The sequence below is a fragment of the Drosophila melanogaster genome, chromosome 3R (genome assembly GCF_000001215.4).
Source record: "Drosophila melanogaster chromosome 3R".
NCBI classification, from domain to species: Eukaryota; Metazoa; Arthropoda; class Insecta; order Diptera; family Drosophilidae; genus Drosophila; species Drosophila melanogaster.
In genome coordinates this window covers 21360093-21378200 of record NT_033777.3, presented here as the reverse complement: position 1 = coordinate 21378200, position 18108 = coordinate 21360093, and the positions used below count along the sequence as shown (strand labels likewise).

The following is an 18108-nucleotide window of genomic DNA, read 5'->3' as shown; positions in this document are numbered from 1 at the left end:
ATGGGATGAATACCTTCATTTCGAATCTTGGCATTGCACCAAAAACGTGTTCACATATGTATATAATTGCATATGTAGTGCATATGTACATACAGTACACAGATATACATATTATGTACATACATATTTTGTTTGGTATGTTTAAGAACTTTTAGCGAATATTTGCCTTTCTTATAATCCTATTAAGTCACTTTTTTTTTAAAAATATAGTGCCCTTGTGCATTCAGAGTGTAGGGTTTACGTAGTGACGATGCGCTCCATAAGAGTTTGTCAGAGTTATAATGAATTCCGCTAGAAAATAATCCTCCATTCGTAAAAAATCGAAGGCCCAGTTTAAAAAATAGGAGAATTTAAAAAAGTTAAAATTTTTCTGTTTATCTTATGAATTTTATTCTAGTTGTGCTAGTTTGACTGCTAGTCTTTAAACTCGTTAATTTGTATTTTGTTTTATTTCATTTAAAATAAATTAAACATTAAGCTAGACAACAAAACTGTTGTGAAATAAGAAATTTCGTCATAACATAAATACATCGTATACTTAGGCCGATATTTTCTTAGTCCTACAACCTTTTTTAACACACCCGCAAACTAAAATCCTACAGCATATGTAAACTAAAGTATGTAAAAGTTTTCAAAAAGTTATGAACTTAATTATGTGATTTTCGTACTAACATTTAAAAAAAAAATATCAAAGCACATCAACTATCAATATTCATAAAAGTATTTCGATATAAATATTTTAAGCTATCGATATATTGTCACTTTTTGTTTTGCCATCGCCAGCAATCTCGTCGCCTGGTAACACTTCTAATTTTCACGTCAAAGAACTCGGACGCGTTCTGCGTGTCGGCCGCGCTAGCAAAAAACTCTGGCTTTAGTTAGTTATTTTATTGGAAAAATATTTAGTCAAGAGGTGAGTAATGGCGCCCCAAGTGAATATACACAGTAGGTTGCGGTCATTAAGCGAGATAAATGTAATTTACACACACGCACACACAGACAGACGCGTGAAAATTTCCCAGTTTTTTTTGGCTGCAGTGCATTCTATTTTGTGTGTGCCTTTGCCATTTTTCAGCACTCGCTGCATTGAGTTTTAAACGCGCATTGCACTTTTTCGCCTGCAGCCAACAAACGCATAGATACAGAAAAGTATTGATTTTCGTCCAAGATGGCGGACGACGAGCAATTCAGCTTGTGCTGGAACAACTTCAACACGAATTTGTCGGCCGGCTTCCACGAGTCGCTATGCCGCGGCGACCTGGTGGACGTCTCGCTGGCCGCCGAGGGCCAAATAGTGAAGGCCCACCGATTGGTGTTATCCGTCTGCTCGCCCTTCTTCCGCAAGATGTTCACTCAGATGCCGTCGAACACCCACGCTATCGGTGAGTTTGTGCCCCTCAGCTCAGATCTGTAGCTCTACGTGATTTTTTACCTTATACTCTCTTCGCCTATCTTGCAGTATTCCTGAACAACGTCAGCCACTCGGCGCTGAAGGACCTCATCCAATTCATGTACTGCGGCGAGGTCAACGTGAAGCAGGACGCCCTGCCCGCGTTTATTAGCACCGCGGAATCGCTGCAAATCAAGGGGCTAACGGATGTGAGTATATGTATACATTTGTGTGCGTGATATACTGGTATATCGAATCGAGCAACTACAACGCAACCTTTCGCGCCCAATACATACAGACGCGATGGCTGGCGTCTGTATAAGAGCATGGTTTGACTGTACCGAGAAATTTCTCGCAAACCAAATGCCAAAAGGCACGCGTGCCAGAGAGAGACAACTGCAGGGGCTATACGCGAAGCGTTTGTCTCGCTCTGGCTCGCACGGCAGCGGCAAATTGGAGTGGTTGTTTTTGTCTCGCAGCGAATTCGATGCCAAAGCATAAACATTTTTTGCTTTTAAACTAATGTTTAAATTGGGAAATATCTCTTAATGTTTTCGACTAAAATTAACGTATTTGCAAAATTAAATTTAGTGCAGCTGTACCTAAAGAAACAGGCATCGGAACTAGAAAATGTATTATTGTTTCCCAATTCAAGGAAGGCGTACTTTACTAATTAATGGCCAGATTTCTTATTTCTTTGCAAATTCCATTCTAACGGAATAATTCTTTTCAACATATAGTTTTGAAATCGTCCATTTTATTAAATGCAGATACTTTTAAAGTTTATTAAGTTTTGATCGTGGTTCATTTTTAAAGAGGTGCTAGAACATACAAAATATCTTTTCACTTATTCCTAAAATATATGTTAATAATTAAAAAACCAATATTTTTTTTTCAGAACGATCCTGCGCCTCAGCCGCCGCAGGAATCCAGCCCGCCGCCAGCAGCACCTCATGTACAACAACAGCAAATACCGGCTCAGCGGGTGCAGCGCCAGCAGCCTCGCGCCTCCGCCCGCTACAAGATCGAGACCGTGGACGACGGCCTGGGCGACGAGAAACAGAGCACCACCCAGATCGTCATCCAGACCACGGCCGCACCCCAAGCCACCATTGTACAACAGCAGCAACCGCAGCAGGCGGCGCAGCAGATCCAATCGCAGCAGCTGCAGACGGGAACCACGACGACGGCGACGCTGGTGTCGACAAACAAACGCTCTGCCCAGCGCTCCTCCCTGACCCCCGCCTCCTCGAGCGCCGGCGTAAAGCGCTCCAAGACAAGCACCTCCGCAAATGTTATGGACCCTCTCGACTCGACCACTGAAACTGGAGCCACGACAACCGCCCAACTTGTGCCGCAACAGATCACCGTGCAAACCTCTGTGGTCTCTGCGGCAGAAGCAAAGCTCCACCAGCAATCGCCGCAGCAGGTTCGACAGGAGGAAGCCGAGTACATTGATCTCCCCATGGAATTGCCCACGAAATCTGAACCTGACTACTCTGAGGACCATGGCGACGCCGCCGGCGATGCCGAGGGCACCTATGTGGAGGACGATACTTACGGAGACATGCGCTACGACGACAGCTACTTCACTGAAAACGAGGATGCTGGCAACCAGACTGCGGCAAATACGAGCGGTGGCGGAGTGACGGCGACCACTTCCAAGGCTGTGGTCAAGCAACAGTCCCAGAACTACAGTGAATCATCGTTTGTCGACACCAGCGGGGATCAGGGCAACACAGAGGCTCAAGGTTGGTTGAATTGCAAAGCATACATGGCCAGAGGCCAATAGATATAAGCAATATTTAAAGGACATTAAGTCCGCTTGCGAAATGCAAACACGTTAAAAAAAAGATCACATATGTATTCCAAACTTGAACACTTTCCAAATCTATTAGCGTCGCAAGCGGATCATGTCCTTTTAGAGTTCGGCAAAGTGCGTTTAATTTTGTTTTGAACAAACTTAAGCTATACTTCGCTGGCCATTAGTTAATAAGTAGTTTACGGGCCTGTGTTCTATTTCGAATCGACAAAGAGCACTAGGCAGATCTGCTGTCCGATGCATATTTGTTAAATGCTGGACGGAGATCGCGCGGTTTTACACTTATTCAGTTAAAAGGTAAGTAGAGTGATGAAATTTTAAGAAGCTGCTACGATGGATATCTGATGTCAACGTGAAGCCGAACCCGTGAAGAGCTGCAACTACTCAAGGTAATACCGGCACTCTTAAAACCACACCTATCCATATATTTTTCCAAAATTTGCAGGCATTTGTAATTGTTTATTTGACTGAGCAAAGCGAGTAATTGGAGTTTTCAATCTTACATGATCAGGGGGTTATTATTTGGGCATGCGCATTTCTGTTTAATAATGATCCTCTGGTGATGCTAAGGCTACTGAGGTTTGTTGTTATTTATGTTTTCAAACTCGTACTTAAAGATGTTGTCTGGATTTGTTTAAGCAACGTAAAAGCTTGCTGATGCAAATCCAGCAACGGCATTGATTGCCGAGTCTTAAAAAAAAAATTGTATTTATAACGCTGTGTTATAGTAAAGGTTCATTTCTAATCGTTTTAGTGGTCACGTAAAAAAAAAAGGAAAGATTTTAATAATACGTATAGGGAGACTCTTTTAACGTTATCAGTGGAGAGGAAATTTATTTCTTCATGCAGCGTCGATTCTGTTTTACTTTTTGCGTGCTGATTTTGTTTTTTCATTCCAAATTTTTTGTATGGAACATTTTGCGTGTTTTTTTTATATGGTTCCGAATTAAAGGGTGTCTGAAGAATTTCACGATATTTACGGATGTCGCGGTAACCTTAAACAAAAAAAACAGAATATACTAGACCTCTTACCTAATTGGTAAGAGATAATCATAAACCGTTTTAATTCATATAGGCGATAGTTTATATACCTTGGAACAAAAGGTTGGACCGCCTTGAAGCATTTCCGACTTATATTTCCTTTATTTGTAGTAGTAATTTTCGTTTTTTTATTGTTAAGCGTATTTGAGAAAATTTATATTAACGTTTGAATCGTGTAATTTATATTTTGCGCGCCTGGTCCGGATATTTAGAAAGTATCCACAGAATATATTATATATATATTTGTAGTATGAAAAAATAAAGAATTAAAATTTGAATTAATGCGGAGTTGCCATTTTGTGGAAATTGAGGACGGTGTTGCCACTTCCGGAAACCCTAATTGAATGTGCAGCCCTGGTGCTTCGGCTGTGTGGCAACGCCGTGCAAATTCATTAAAAAAATGCAAGCCAATTTGTTTTGTTATTTTATTGCATCCGAATTACACGGCCTATTTGTTCACAATTAATTATTTCCAGCTTGTGACGGTGTGTTTGGTGTGGTGTTTATTTAATATTTAAAGTGATGGGGCTGGTAAGGGGGGCAACGCCTCCCTATTTCCACCCTTTTGATAATCTGTGATAGTGCTTATTTGAAAACCAAGCGATGCAAATGCTACCGTAAGTTGTAAAATGCCATCCCGCCGCATTTTGGTAAGTTTTCTACCACCAAACCCAAGGGTCCTCCGGTTCACTGATTGCGAATAAACTGCTTAAAGCCAAAGTCTAAACTAAACGTTGTTTTATTTCGCCGATCCTAACTTAACGCTTAAGCCATATATGTACATTCACTAGAATAGCAACTAGATCATCTGTCAATTATATTATGCCCACTAAACCCCATGCTTTCGGTTTTCCTCGACTCTCGCAGATACGGAGATCAGTTTCATTCGCAGCCAGAAGAAGAACGCCCAGCTGGTGTTCCGCAACTACATCTACAACAAGAAGCTCACCCAGGCCAATGGACAGACGACCTGGCGCTGTGCGGATGTGCTCAAGCTGCGCTGCAAGGCGGTGGTCATCACCCGCGACGGACACTTCATCGACGCACGACGTCAGCACAATCACGAGTCCCACGCCTCGAGGATTGGCCAGCGACAACTGTATAAGGTGGAGCAGGAACTGGAGGAGTACATCGAGATCTGCACGTCGAACCCAAAGATATCACAGTATCTGGGCAGTAGCAACATCATTGTGACTGCCAAGGACGGCAAGGACTGCAAGTTGTTCCTGCCCGCTGCCGAGGCTACCGAGATCGAGATGCAGGCCCTTGTGGACGCCGCTGAGGAGGAGTTAGATGAGGAGGAGCGGCATGCAGAGGAGCGGATCCGGGATCGGCAACGGGTGGGCAGGTGGCGGACAGAAGAGGCCAAGCATCGATCCCTGCTGAAGAGCGAGCACCCCTAGGAGTTATCAGCTAACACCTAAGCTAATTATTTATCTCGAACCACGGAAGGAGTCGATTTCACTTGGGAGTTTTTAACCAATCTACAGTCAATCAGTTGGAAAGTCTTTATAAAGATAAGAAAGCCATAGCTGGTATTATTTTGGCTTATTTTTAAAACCTAAAACTTTCCAGCTCTGTAATAATTAATACATATTTATTTTAATAGTAATACATCTTTATATGTTAGTAAGTCATGCAAAAATTCACAATTCCACAAGGCTCAAGACCATTTTGCCCAAAGAAATCGACCCGACCACTCGAAAGTAGATTTTAAGCGACTTGTCTGAGTTCTGTAAACGTATTTCATACTTAGCTCCTAATAAATTAAGACCAAAACAAAAGATGGAGCTCATTGTGGACTGGGTAACCCAATTGTTATTAACCAAATATCTTAAGTGTAGACAACTGAACTAACGATAAAAACTTCTTCTTTTCAGAGGACGAGCTGGTTTTTATAGAGAGCCCCTGGTCGACGCCGTGCCTAGTGTTAAATGGCTACATGTACAACTGCCACAGTCGCAAGAGCAATAAACAGTATTGGCGCTGCCACAACTACTCCAAAAAGGCGCATGAAATGCGCTGTCGATCTCGCTGCGTCCTGGAGAACGGACGCCTTAAGAGTGTGACAGGCGGACTACATAACCACCAGCCGCACACGGAGAAGATAGACAAGATCATTCAGCGTAACAAAATGGCAGCGATCGGCACAGGAAGAAAGCTCTCCAGGACGCACAGCTTCACACAGCTGCAGCTTCAGGAGCAGAAGCAAGAGTTCATCGATGAACACCAGTTGACTAGCGATGCGGCCACATTGCAGTTGACAGATCAAGAACTGATGCACGCCTCCATGATGCTCATGCACGAATAGATTGGCTATCCAACTGGTCTTGGCAGTGCAATGTAGTTACTAAGTAACAGCTATTAAAAGTACATATCTAGGAAATGGACTATGTACACTTATTTTCGATATTTTCATCCTAGTTACCCGAATATGCATTTTGAAGTGTCGAATCGAGTTTAATTTGAAGTTTAATGAATAAGATTGTGAATATAGCTGTAAGACCCCTGAGTTCGATTAACCAATGAAGGTTTTTTTAAGTTCGCATATGCTTTGCAAATCCAATTGTTCCATTCCCTTGACGGCTATGTGATCATGTGAAATAAAGATCTGAACTCATGAAAGTAACCGAGCTTCGTTCTGATCAATTAGGAGGCGAGGTATCGAAGAGTAGGCCTAGTTCCTGTCTCCATTGACTAATTGAATACTTCTCTTTCAGTTCTCACCTACGACGATAGAGGAAAATTAGTCCACGAGGGATTCACGTTTAGCTGTTACTCCAGGAATCCCGGGAAATGTCTGGCCTTCTGGCGCTGCTCCATGTACAAAAAGATGCACTGCACTTCGGCGCTGACCACTCACATAAAGTCAATAAAATCAATCCGAGGATTTCACAATCACAAGCCGCCGGAACGACTAAAGACATTTGTTCCCAGAGTGCTCGATTGCCCACCTCGTCCTCATAAAGAGGATTATTAAATTTTAAGAACCATTATAATCTATAAAATTAGTTTGATACTTTCCTCTAATCTAAATCTTTTATATTTAAATTTAAATGTGACATTTGTACACCGTTTGCAAGACTGACGCTCAATTGGGAAAACATACGGCTTGAATATTAAAGTTTAATGCATTAATGAACAAAACAGTGTACAAATAAGCGAAGAGTAATAATTTATTAAATGAAACAAGCAAACGATAGTTTAGTTAAACTATTTAATGGTATATTTTTATTCTAATACCCTTTAAATTCATAAGAAAATCATTACCATATAATATATCTTTCCTCCTCTTAAACTTACAGGTTTGATTTTTAAGGCTGCACGACATATAGCACCGATTCAAAAAGTGCGGCAGGTGCGGGATGACAAATTTTTAGCCACAATCATAAAACTGGAGCCCGCTGGAAGGCTGAACCTAAAGAACCCGGACAACATCATCCGCACCTCATCCAACGAGCACAACTTTGTGTATGTGGGATTGCCTCGCATGAAGGGAAAGTGCGTGAACTGCCTAAAAAAGAACAGGACGGGCCTGAGGAGGATCAATACGCTGTGCAACACATGTCCTGGAAGCAACTGGATGTGCGAGCCCTGCTTCGAGGAACTCCACTCTTGAGTGGATGAGGAAAGGATGATATTACCCAAAAAAAAAGTGGTCGACTTAATCAAGGTATAAGTTCAAATTCAAAGACACAAGTTAGAAAAGATCTATATTATTTTGATTTCTGCACTTCGTGGTGTGTCGTAACCTCTCGAAAAATTTAATTTCATTTCCTATTTAACAATATTCACTTTAAGTATGTAAGAGAATTTAACCATGAAGAATAAAATGTTTCTTTAGCACACTTTTTGGGCCCTCATTATGGTGAACTCGTTTTTTTTTAAAGTCTGTTCATGTAAGTATATTTCTCGCTCGCAGATTTCGAGTTAGGAAGATCATATAGGCGTTCTTTTGTATTGAAAACGAAAATAGTGTTAGCCAATCTAAGCATCTGGCAAACTTTGAGCTTGGTTAATGGAAGGAAATATGGCTACATCCATTAGACAGATTGACCACTAGGATTGGGTTGGCTGGGAAATTGATTGGCGCTGTCTCAGCCTTTTTTTCAATATATAGTTTCAAAGTCAAGCTGTTTTAGAGGAGGCTTCAAGTGTTTTGTAAACTATTGAAATTGTATTGTAGGGGAAGTTGGCTTTAGTCACAGTCACACTCTCAGTTACATTTTGGATCACATCCTTTGGCTGGCTCGACCCCGATCCTTCTTCTGCGGCGGAAAACCGTGATTGTGGGACGCATACAGTACCTCCAGGTAGTTGTTTTTGGTGGTACGGATGCGAGCACGGCACTTGGTGGTGGAGCGCGTGGCACAAATCCACTTGGTGCCGCGTCCATTCTCCATGAACTTGACGTAGCTATGACCGCAGTAGTTGAGTTTGACCGATTCGCGCTGACCCTTGGTGAAGAAGAACTGGGTGGCGTCACCTTAAAAGAGAATAGATATGTGACCCGGTGCGTTAGTAAGTCGGTGATATTCGCTTGAAGGAAGGATCTCAAGTGGGTTGTGGAGAAAGTTCGGAGGTTCTACAACGATTCAATTGCACTGTTTGGGTCTTACGTTTATTAAATGTACACATAATAAATTGTTTATAAGCTGTATCATAATAGCTAGCTTGTCCGCCTTCTTAAACGCAGTTTTGTATTAATAATTATGGGAGTAGGCTAGGTCAATTTTGTTTGAACAAAGGCATAACAGAAGGAACAGATTTTATTCTAAACAACTCCAAAATGTCAAAGGAAATCATGGGGTATTTATCAAATTTTACAAATGGGGGAGGAAACCTTGGAATATTACGCTTAATAAAAAGAGTTTTAAAAATATGTCCTTAAAATAATAATAAAAATTGTATTTATTGGCTAGTGGTTGTGCTTAGCCTTTTTAAATTCATCAAAACTGTTCGGCTCTTGGTTTTCGACGTGGCAAGTTCAAAAATGAAAACTCAAAGCATGAGTTTTTACAAAGAAGGAATCTGAATCTGCGATCTTACGTCAGAAAATAAAAAGCAATCTTCACTTTCGGCGACTGACCACTCGCGTGCCGCCCACAATGCCCGTGACATCCGCTACGATTTCTTCGTATTTCAGGTGCATCCCCAGCTCGCTGACATCGATTGTAGCTGGGGATTCATCATCCAGTATTGCTCCAGCAATTGCATCGCTGGTCAGCTGAATCTCTTGTTGCTGCTGGGTTGTCTGTTGATGCTGCGGATGCCTGGGTGTTGTGGCAACCACCTTGGCAATCGTCTCCACCGGCGGCACGCGGCGCACTCGCTTCTTTCGCCGCACGATCTCCTCGTGCGTGTGGAATCGGTTAAGCGGACAGACAACGTCGTTGATGGTGAAGACGCGCGAGCGACACTTTTGGTTCCACCATTGGTTGCAGCGCCAGAAGCGCTTCTCCTCTCCCGAAGACAGTTTCAGCGTCTTCTCGAAGATGAATGGCTGTCCGCCGTAAATCAGTTGCATTCGTCCCCGGGAGGTTGCCGAGTAGATCGCCACGCTGCTTTCTGTGGAAGGAGAAAGGAACACATTGTAATTAGTAAATGGTCATTTGCTGGGCTATTTGAGAGTAGAGTAGTAGAGTAGAGATTCAGAGTCGGTGCAAGTCATTTTGCCAAGACATGGCTCTTTAATATATCATTCTTCTTAAAATATAGTTATTCTGATTATAGGCGACGCTTCTTTGGGGGATGATTGTGCTCCGGCTGGGTCAGATATACTTTGTAGCTACCGTTCTTGAGCTTCTTGGTGGAAAACCGGGCCTTGCACGCAGGCCTTCCATTGCGACGACTTCGGCAGTGCCAGTAGGTTGTGGTATCGTGCTCGTTGGTCTTCGAGTAGGCATATTTTTTAAACATCAGCTTTATGGTCTTCCGCTGACTTCGGATGACGCGAATGTTGGGTATGAAGTCCATCTGTTTGCCGTCCGCATCAAATATGGCCTCAACTGGGAGATGGCGCAATGTCGAAAGATGTCCTGTAAATAAAACGGTTTTGAATTAAAAATGGAATTCGTCGTAGTAAACAAATCAAATGTGAAAGAACTTAAGAAAATATGCTTATTATAAATAAATGAAATTACTTAAAAATTATTGAATGTATATGAGCATTTTTTAATACTTTTTAAATCTAAAACGTTATTTATACTGAAGATCATGCTAATCGTAACGAGTAATCAGTCGGTGGTCTTTACTTGATCTACATTTTAATCGATCGAGTGTTAACGCAGAGTGGATTCCTTTCGAGGCACAGTTTCTGGTCAACCACGCTAATGTCCGTTTTCTGCGTGGTGTACATTGTGGGATGTGTGTGCAGGTTGCTGGTCACGTGTATAATATCCCCTCCACCGGTAATGCGAGTAACCAGGCGGGCCCGGCACTTGGCCTTATGGTACATTGAGCACTTCCAGTCTCGACTCTTTTGTCCCTCCCTCAGCTTTTCATTGGGTGTGTAGGTGTTTCCCTCGTGGTAAACGAGATCGGTTCCTCGGTTGGAGCGCACATACTGCGCTATTTTCGAGTTATCTGCAAGAGATTGGCGAATTTAGTTAGATTAGGACAGGTCTTTCAAATTATGGGTGAGGATGTAAGGTTATTATGGTTTTTCGTTGGTAGTGAAAAGCAGTTAAACATTTTTAAACGGAAACAGCATGTTTATTCCTCTAGACAGCTCGGTACCTGCTACTTCTTAGAGATACGTCCGCTCACAGCATCCGTACGGGAGTGATTATGGCGGTCGTGCCTCATCCGCACTTTGTTCGTATCCGTATTAAGAATGGCCCGGGCCCGGCAGTTGCTGCGAAAGTTGGCGCACTTCAGATAGGTGCGACGCAGATTTGTAGTACCGATCACGAAGCGGTAGCCATCGATTATCGTAACTCCGTTCCGTCGGCAAACACAACTGTGGCGAAAATCTGTTAGGAGATTTTCATAGTAAGTCATAAGTCGTTTGGAATTAACTACAGCTTAAAACTATAATTAGTTTATGGGAAACGTGCTGATGAGTGAGTATTAGTAAAGTAATTCGGATATGTGAAAGCCCAAAACCAAATGAACAGTGATTCCATTACACCAAAATGTTACAATTCGACAACGATGAGAAACATTTATATTTAGTGTGACTAACAATTGCCGAAGCCTGCATGCTTTGCATCCTGAAACATGGTTACTTGTTACTTTCGATCGCCGGGACGCTTTCGACAGCGCTTGTGGGGCTTAAAGGCATCCGCCGGATGATTGTGGCGTCGGTGGCTCAGCTTGATGCCATTGCCACTCTCCGGATTTGTGACGCACCTCGCCGGGCAGCGAAGCACGCTGTTGCTGTTCTTGGAACATACCCAGTTGATGCTGTTTCGGTACTTGCGCTCCACGGAGTACATGTGCCCCTGGAAGATGAGGTTCTTCCCACCGCGGCGATTGGGCACCAGTTGGTAGCATGCTGCAAGAATTGAAAGAGATTAGTCAGAGGGCGTCCTGAGTTGCGCAAGGACACTATAGAATCAACAACGATAGGAGAGGCGGAAGATATAAACTGATTCAACGTAAACACCTTTATTAGACTAATGAGATGGCACAGGTAGTTCGTAACTTAGGGATGGTTGTGGAGCCCGCTCAGTGCCGAGATCCGATTGGATTTGGTCACCACACGGGCGGAGCACTTGATGTACTTGCAGCGCAGCTTGACGCACTCCCAGTAGCACACATCCTTGATCCGACGATTGAGGGTGAAGGGCTTCCCATCGATGGTCAGCAAGTTGTTACCCCTATTGCTTCTGGTGAAGCTCACCTCCAGGTGGTCAAAACTCTGCTTGCGGGAGCCACCGGGCGTCTTCTTTCTTCTTGTCACGAGGAGAGGCAGGTGCAACTTGAAGTCATCCTCCTGTTCTGCAAGACACAAATTGAAGTGGGAGGAAGGGGTATTGATTAGAACGCTCTGACTGATTGATTGCCCAAGAGGATCCGCCAAGTAATATATCCCTGCTTCACTCTAGTTTCTGTACTTTATTAACATTGCGCGCATGGCGTCGCTTTGCAATTTCGTTTTAACATTTGTACACATTTGATTGAAATTCCAGGCGTCGTTGGCATTTATTCATCTTCATTACTCGCCATTGGGCTCCCTTCTTTGGAAGGCGGTTCTTTCATGCACAACTAGGACTCCACCAACACTATTCACTTTTCGGGGCCATTACAAATCTTAATTTCACCTTTTGTTTAGTAATTTAGCAACAATTTTCGGAAATCACTTCATTTTTTCACAACTGTGGGCGACATTTTAACAGAGTTGCCAGATCAAGCGCTTGCACCCAGGGCTGCAATGTTCGGGAGTACAGTAGCTATAGGTATGCGCAAAACTACTGAAAAATTATAGACCATCTTAAAACCGGTAAATCGTTTTCTAACACGGAACGAGCTGTTTGCATGACGTATTTATTAGTACCAATACCAATATGCATATTTTGCTATAATTTAGTAATATGTTTACTTGAGTATAGTAATATTAAAGAAGGTATGTCATTTTCATAATTAAAAAAACTTTAGATCAAACAACGTAGCATTTTGCTCGCCCTTTTACCGAGGACTCGCTGTGCATCGAGTGCAGCCCTGGCATTGTTGCTGCCATTTCCTTGTCTACTGTGACTCGCGTGGACTTACTTCAATAAATAATTTGTGTTCTAATATGTCAAATTGGGCAACGAGTGTGAAAAATAATGGGAAAACTGTTTTGACGCCAGAATTGCGCTAAAAGTGTAGGCGAAAGCTTCCTAATCGAAATGAAATAAAGACTTTGTAAAAAAGAAAACCGCAATAACCGTGTTTTATTTTGTTTATGTTTTCCGTTGACCTCCTAAGCTAAAGTGTTTTAATCGTTTTTGCCATCGTGTGCCGTTCCAGATGGCCCAAGCAAGGACACTGCCATCCCGAAGCCCGCGGAGCATCCAAGGAAACCAGTAACTGATAGCGTGCAGAAGTCCCCTAGAGATGCTGACGCTATCCCCTTGTTCGATGGCAGCCGGGTCTTTGTGTCCAAGGTGGCTCTGGCCAAGGCGTATATCCCCATGCCGATGATATATACGTGCCGTGTGATGGATCTGGTGATTGGTAAAGACAAGCTGGTGCGCATCGCCCAGCACGAGGAGACCACGGACAAGGACCTGATCCAGGACATCATAAGTACATAAGGGAGGCTGCGCCCGTTGCACGATTAGTCGTTCTAACCTGTGTGTCTTCCATCTTTTCAGCCCATGTGTGTAAAGTGTTTGCCCTGCGCGGCAACCAGCTGACCCCGTCCGCAGTACAGGAGTTCATTGACCACAAGCTGTCTACTCTTAAACTTATGCCTATAAAGGAGGGGAAATAGTTTAAATTGATTGTTGCATTCGTAAACCGAAATAAATGCCTGTACTAGAACTTCCCTTTAAACCTATTGTGCACTAGTTAGTGGTCTCACCTGGATCTCCCAAAATAACCTCAACTAATGTCTGTCAAAACACATCTACCTCCCTTTCCAGGTGTCATCCAGTCGCTGAAGGCGCTCTTCGAGGGCAAAACCACCGGTGCCAGTATCCAGTACACCACGACGCAACGAGGCAGGGTGATGCTGGTCTACGAGGGTTATCGGTATGTCGTGAATCGTCAGAGCCTGAAGAACGTCTTCTGGCGGTGCTCACGCTACGTGAAACACAGCTGCCGGGCCACTTTGGTGACCTCCAAAGTGCAGGAGGTCACCCTGCGCATCGCTGGCACTCCGCACACCCACGCTCCGGAGGTCAGCTCGATGGATCTCACGACTGACCTGCTGGACGAATTTCCGGAGCTGCAGTAAGCTCCGGAGGACCAGCAGTTAATATAATATACTCATCGATTTCAGCTCTACCTTAACATAAATAAATTAAATTAAATGTGCACATAATACGTAATCAGTGTTCTCGTTCTGTACCTACTATATAGTTGTTAAGCATTCTTAAATCCCAACTAATCTGTTAATCTTTTCATTTTGCAGTCAAGATCAAAATGGAGCCTTCGCCGACGCCTGGGCACTCATCGGATGCTGCTGTGGCCGCCCTTGCCGTCACCTACTTAAGCGACGAGGAATCGTTCCGGAAACCCTTTACCCTGCCCAAGCTACTGGACGGTAAGTTCTACAAGAACATCCAGCCGAACCAGAAGACGCCAGGTGCTATCCAGGCCACCTGCACAACATGCCACGGACTGATCTCCGGCACCACCAAGTCCACGGGGAACTTTCTCAGCCATATCAAGAGGCGGCACAAGGAGCTGCTGCCCCTGTGTCAACTTTACTGCCAGGCCAAGGCCAACGGCACTGTGCCAGCGGTTAAAAGTTCACCACCCAACCCGAACCATGTGCTCACCTCGGCGACTCCCACTCCTGCGATGGAAATGATGACCCAAGTTGCGCAGATGCCTCCGACCGCGGCGTACGCCACAGGGCCCACCCACCTCGGCATGCCGGTGACGGTACCTGTGCCCGTCTCCATGTCTTTGGCGATGCCCATCTCCCTGCCACACGTTCAAACACCGCAAATGATGGCGCTGATGCAGCAGCACCAGGCGCACGGTGCCGTCTTCATTAGCAAAGATTACTAGCCCCGTCGGTTGTGGGCTCACCAAAATCTGTGGTTTTTATTATCTGTTGAACTAATGTCGATGTAGAGTGTACCTAAGGTGAGCGATTTTTAGCGGGCAGCGGAGTCTTTGCAGAATTTTAAGGACAGGCATATATCATGTTTGTATAAATAACATCACGGTGGAATTGGAAGCTACTGCAAAGTACTTGAAATATTCCAAAGATTGCATGCTGCAAATCGAGCCACCTAAACCTAAGCTAAGTGCAAAATTGTATAGGTCCTGATTAGCTTAAGCAATTTACAAACCGAAATAAAGATAATGGAAACATCTACTCTGCCATCCTGTTTAAGTCAAATACGCTAGTTACACAATAGTTTTGTGGACATTACCAAGACAATTTACTGACTTGATGCTTTTTGTTTCTTTCAGATCGCAAACGCTACTCAAAAAAGTTTCTGAACTTCGACGGGCCTGCGGAGTTCAGTCTTGCTGCTCATAGACGTCCGAGGCTAATCATTGCCAACAAGCACTTTATCGTCCACCGTATTTTGGGCAAGGACAACCTTATCGGATCCTGGCGTTGCATGTATCATCACAAGGGCTGCAAGGCCCGAGCCACTACGTTCATGGTGGACTCCGAGGTGAAATACCGCAGCACGTGCTCATCGCACAACCACAAAAATGTCAGGAGTCAGCAACAAAGCCTAAAGATGCCTTGGGTCTTTACCGACTAGGGCCAAAAAGGGTCCTGTTCTCATCGTCAAGTACATTCCAACCCCTGCACTGCATAGGTAATAGACACAGCTTCTTCTAATTGTTCGTAGATATTTACCAGCGAACGAGATATATAGAGAACAAGAATATTATTGATTATTTAGAAGTACACCAAAATTAGCATATAGTTTATATGGATATCTTGAAAAAGTCAGATAGTTTCTGAAACATAATAACGCAACGTGAAATATCAAAATACTCATGCATAGCTAAACTCTAAACTTAAATTTATATGGACCCACGAGAATTGATTAATTCATAAAACTTTCAAAAAACGGGATAAGATCTCTTAACGCAAATACGTTTAGTGCACAAAATAAACACTATTTAGAACGCATGAAAGAATCTCTTCTATATTATGATGAGATCATACATATAATTCCAATTCGTTTAGATGTTCATCTGATTTTATTAAGAGTTCATATTTTGTACGTAACACAAGCCATTGTTTAAGTCAGTGCCGTGGCCAAAAGCGTCTAAGCAATGAGAACAGAATAAATAATATGACCCGGGACTTTAAGAATTACAAAAATGGTACTTTGAGATCCCAGATGAACAGGCTACTTACCCATCCTAACTAGGCTCGGGACACTCAGTCTAAATCAATGATATACGCTCAAGAACAATAGTAGAATACATTAGCTTAGCCCTAACAGAACACGAACGTTTGGGTTGGGAATGTATAGGAAGCGGCTACATCTTGGGCAGATGGTCTGGGTTGCCCTCGGTGTCCATTTTCCAGGAACCCTGGATTTTGTCGGCGGCTGTGAGGGAACTCAACTTCTTGTGGATCAGCATCCCAGCCGCCTTGGCCGCCTCAATACGCTTGTTGTCGCCCATGTGATTGTGCACATCTGAAGATGGAAAGAAGCCATTAAATGGCCTTTGCATTTGCTTACTTCGCTTTACGAACCATTGGTTACATAGAGATCATCGCCGATGGTCTTTAAGCGACTGCGGCACTTAACCGATCGGTTTTGGACGCACTCCCAGTACAGGATATTATTGCTCTTGCCGAAGAACTTAAGATTGGAGCGGTACACAAAGTTGTTGATGGTCAACAGAGTGCCGCCCTTGCGGCTGATCAGGAACATCTGAGGACCACAGTTGCGGACGTGTTGGGTCACTGAAAGACATGAAAGGGCTTATGTTATTTATCATTTAAATGGGGTTTTGAGTACAGCTACGTATTAAGTTAGATCTTACTAGCTAGTGAAATGGTTTAAGGTCCGATTTATTGACATCGTTTTATTACGAAAAACTTAATTATTTAGAATTATTAGGGCTATTTAAGACCCAAATGGATATAGAAAGTATAATGTGAAGCCCTTAGGCAGCTCAGATCTTGTACTGTTGGGCCTTCTTGAGCCTTCTCGATCTTAGTTAAGTTTATATAGTAAAAGGTGTAGTTTGAAGATCTAAGGCATATTCCGTGTCACTTCTTCTTGTTCTGCAGTGCTTTTTGCAGTCGTCGCTTGATTTTTTCACGGAAATCATTGGGGTCCACTTCTTCCTCCTTGGCGGGCGTCTTCTCCGGTTCGTCCAATTCAATCTCGTCGATCTCCTGAATCTCAAACTCCTCGAAATCTTCATCCTCCTTGTCGTCGGCTTCCTCGAGCTTGGTGGTATTCTTCATCAGCAGCTCCTTGCTGGGCGACAGCGAGGATATGACTCCCGATTCGCCAGGCATGAATTGAGAGGGTAGGCAGCTTTTGTCGCTGGCCTGCATGAAGTGCACGTGCTCGCCCTCGTAAGGAAAGACTCTTTTCTGGTCGCATACCACCCGCACCTTGCACTCCTCGCCGTGCTCACGGTAGCAGCACTGAAACACGGAATAGTCCGCCTTGCGGAACGAGAACTTGAACAGGTGACCATTGAAGATTAGCTTGACACCGCCTGCGAATGGAGCGTGAATTAGCTTGGTTATCATGGATCAGGATTTTGGCTTCTAGCCAGGATTCGGACTCACCCTTCGTGGTGGAGGCGTACACCGCAGGCTCGCTGGCCTCCTCGTTCAGGGTAGCCGCCTGTAGTTTTTCCAGGAGCTTCGGCTTGGGCGTCTGATCCTCAACCTTTGTTTTCGGTCTGCCGCGTTTACGTGGTGGAATCTTAGTTGCAGATGCGGATGTGGCGGCTGTCAATTGGAGAATCAAACGCAACAGGTTAGAACATCTGGGTAAGATTGGGCCTTTCGGGCGAAAAAATTAAAATAAAACAACTGTGGAAGGTCTTTTGCTGGTTCTTGTGTATTTTATTGGTTTACAAGCAGGGAGTAATGTACAAATATATAAAATAAAATATTTAATGCACGAAAAACACGGTTTAAAGAAGAAGAGCACTGTACTTTAGAGCTGGCACTCACTATGTTATCGATGTTTGGCACCTAACATTATCGATTAGTGCTTTTCTATTTGGCTAAATATGTTATTTT

The 18108-nt window shown here is 43.6% G+C and overlaps 16 protein-coding genes across 62 annotated transcripts.

The window, feature by feature from the left end:
* Nucleotides 1-799: 799 nt before the first annotated feature.
* Nucleotides 800-8100, top strand: mod(mdg4) (modifier of mdg4; one part of a trans-spliced gene, as the record gives it). Coding sequence (NP_732633.1) covers nucleotides 1169-1382; nucleotides 1460-1599; nucleotides 2289-3141 — 1207 coding nt within the window.
* On the top strand, nucleotides 4626-7283 carry pre-mod(mdg4)-N (the record flags this gene model as incomplete). Of its 2 annotated transcripts, NM_001316603.1 has the most annotated exon segments (3): nucleotides 4626-6059; nucleotides 6134-6914; nucleotides 6974-7283. In NM_001316603.1, a coding segment is annotated over 1 exon segment (534 nt), but the record flags the coding sequence as incomplete, so codon positions are not given.
* On the top strand, nucleotides 4626-7283 carry pre-mod(mdg4)-O (the record flags this gene model as incomplete). Of its 2 annotated transcripts, NM_001316605.1 has the most annotated exon segments (3): nucleotides 4626-4870; nucleotides 5121-6914; nucleotides 6974-7283. In NM_001316605.1, a coding segment is annotated over 1 exon segment (429 nt), but the record flags the coding sequence as incomplete, so codon positions are not given.
* Nucleotides 4626-7283, top strand: pre-mod(mdg4)-AA (the record flags this gene model as incomplete). 2 transcript variants are annotated; one of them, NM_001316607.1, is given in 3 exon segments in its annotated part: nucleotides 4626-4903; nucleotides 5121-6059; nucleotides 6134-7283. In NM_001316607.1, a coding segment is annotated over 1 exon segment (258 nt), but the record flags the coding sequence as incomplete, so codon positions are not given.
* On the bottom strand, nucleotides 7952-12592 carry pre-mod(mdg4)-U (the record flags this gene model as incomplete). 3 transcript variants are annotated; one of them, NM_001202334.3, is given in 5 exon segments in its annotated part: nucleotides 7952-9821; nucleotides 10046-10291; nucleotides 10508-11227; nucleotides 11440-11751; nucleotides 11863-12592. In NM_001202334.3, a coding segment is annotated over 1 exon segment (252 nt), but the record flags the coding sequence as incomplete, so codon positions are not given.
* pre-mod(mdg4)-W lies at nucleotides 7952-12592 on the bottom strand (the record flags this gene model as incomplete). 2 transcript variants are annotated; one of them, NM_001316598.1, is given in 4 exon segments in its annotated part: nucleotides 7952-10838; nucleotides 10992-11227; nucleotides 11440-11751; nucleotides 11863-12592. In NM_001316598.1, a coding segment is annotated over 1 exon segment (309 nt), but the record flags the coding sequence as incomplete, so codon positions are not given.
* pre-mod(mdg4)-V lies at nucleotides 7952-12592 on the bottom strand (the record flags this gene model as incomplete). Of its 3 annotated transcripts, NM_001202333.2 has the most annotated exon segments (5): nucleotides 8871-10291; nucleotides 10508-10838; nucleotides 10992-11227; nucleotides 11440-12197; nucleotides 12521-12592. In NM_001202333.2, a coding segment is annotated over 1 exon segment (495 nt), but the record flags the coding sequence as incomplete, so codon positions are not given.
* On the bottom strand, nucleotides 7952-12592 carry mod(mdg4) (modifier of mdg4; one part of a trans-spliced gene, as the record gives it). Coding sequence (NP_788700.1) covers nucleotides 11902-12197 — 296 coding nt within the window.
* On the bottom strand, nucleotides 8871-12592 carry pre-mod(mdg4)-X (the record flags this gene model as incomplete). Of its 2 annotated transcripts, NM_001202328.2 has the most annotated exon segments (6): nucleotides 8871-9821; nucleotides 10046-10291; nucleotides 10508-10838; nucleotides 10992-11227; nucleotides 11440-12197; nucleotides 12521-12592. In NM_001202328.2, a coding segment is annotated over 1 exon segment (264 nt), but the record flags the coding sequence as incomplete, so codon positions are not given.
* pre-mod(mdg4)-AD lies at nucleotides 9922-12592 on the bottom strand (the record flags this gene model as incomplete). Of its 2 annotated transcripts, NM_001202330.2 has the most annotated exon segments (4): nucleotides 9922-10291; nucleotides 10508-11227; nucleotides 11440-11751; nucleotides 11863-12592. In NM_001202330.2, a coding segment is annotated over 1 exon segment (324 nt), but the record flags the coding sequence as incomplete, so codon positions are not given.
* Nucleotides 9922-12592, bottom strand: pre-mod(mdg4)-AE (the record flags this gene model as incomplete). 2 transcript variants are annotated; one of them, NM_001202331.2, is given in 5 exon segments in its annotated part: nucleotides 9922-10291; nucleotides 10508-10838; nucleotides 10992-11751; nucleotides 11863-12197; nucleotides 12521-12592. In NM_001202331.2, a coding segment is annotated over 1 exon segment (231 nt), but the record flags the coding sequence as incomplete, so codon positions are not given.
* On the bottom strand, nucleotides 9922-12592 carry pre-mod(mdg4)-Y (the record flags this gene model as incomplete). Of its 2 annotated transcripts, NM_001202329.2 has the most annotated exon segments (4): nucleotides 10223-10838; nucleotides 10992-11227; nucleotides 11440-11751; nucleotides 11863-12592. In NM_001202329.2, a coding segment is annotated over 1 exon segment (294 nt), but the record flags the coding sequence as incomplete, so codon positions are not given.
* Nucleotides 12713-15233, top strand: pre-mod(mdg4)-E (the record flags this gene model as incomplete). 3 transcript variants are annotated; one of them, NM_001300523.1, is given in 3 exon segments in its annotated part: nucleotides 12713-12822; nucleotides 13209-13487; nucleotides 13556-15233. In NM_001300523.1, a coding segment is annotated over 1 exon segment (603 nt), but the record flags the coding sequence as incomplete, so codon positions are not given.
* Nucleotides 12713-16013, top strand: mod(mdg4) (modifier of mdg4; one part of a trans-spliced gene, as the record gives it). Coding sequence (NP_732633.1) covers nucleotides 13209-13487; nucleotides 13556-13674 — 398 coding nt within the window.
* Nucleotides 12911-15233, top strand: pre-mod(mdg4)-AB (the record flags this gene model as incomplete). 2 transcript variants are annotated; one of them, NM_001300521.1, is given in 3 exon segments in its annotated part: nucleotides 12911-13063; nucleotides 13209-13487; nucleotides 13556-15233. In NM_001300521.1, a coding segment is annotated over 1 exon segment (312 nt), but the record flags the coding sequence as incomplete, so codon positions are not given.
* On the top strand, nucleotides 12911-15233 carry pre-mod(mdg4)-C (the record flags this gene model as incomplete). Of its 2 annotated transcripts, NM_001300524.1 has the most annotated exon segments (3): nucleotides 12911-13487; nucleotides 13556-13934; nucleotides 14317-15233. In NM_001300524.1, coding segments are annotated over 2 exon segments (396 nt in total), but the record flags the coding sequence as incomplete, so codon positions are not given.
* pre-mod(mdg4)-T lies at nucleotides 16070-18025 on the bottom strand (the record flags this gene model as incomplete). The annotated part of the gene is given in 3 exon segments (NM_001202326.2): nucleotides 16070-16531; nucleotides 16591-17573; nucleotides 17647-18025. Coding segments are annotated over 2 exon segments (624 nt in total), but the record flags the coding sequence as incomplete, so codon positions are not given.
* Nucleotides 16070-18025, bottom strand: pre-mod(mdg4)-Z (the record flags this gene model as incomplete). Its single annotated transcript, NM_001202327.2, is given in 3 exon segments — nucleotides 16070-16531; nucleotides 16591-17573; nucleotides 17647-18025. Coding segments are annotated over 2 exon segments (372 nt in total), but the record flags the coding sequence as incomplete, so codon positions are not given.
* mod(mdg4) (modifier of mdg4) lies at nucleotides 16070-18025 on the bottom strand (one part of a trans-spliced gene, as the record gives it). Coding sequence (NP_788698.1) covers nucleotides 17113-17573; nucleotides 17647-17811 — 626 coding nt within the window.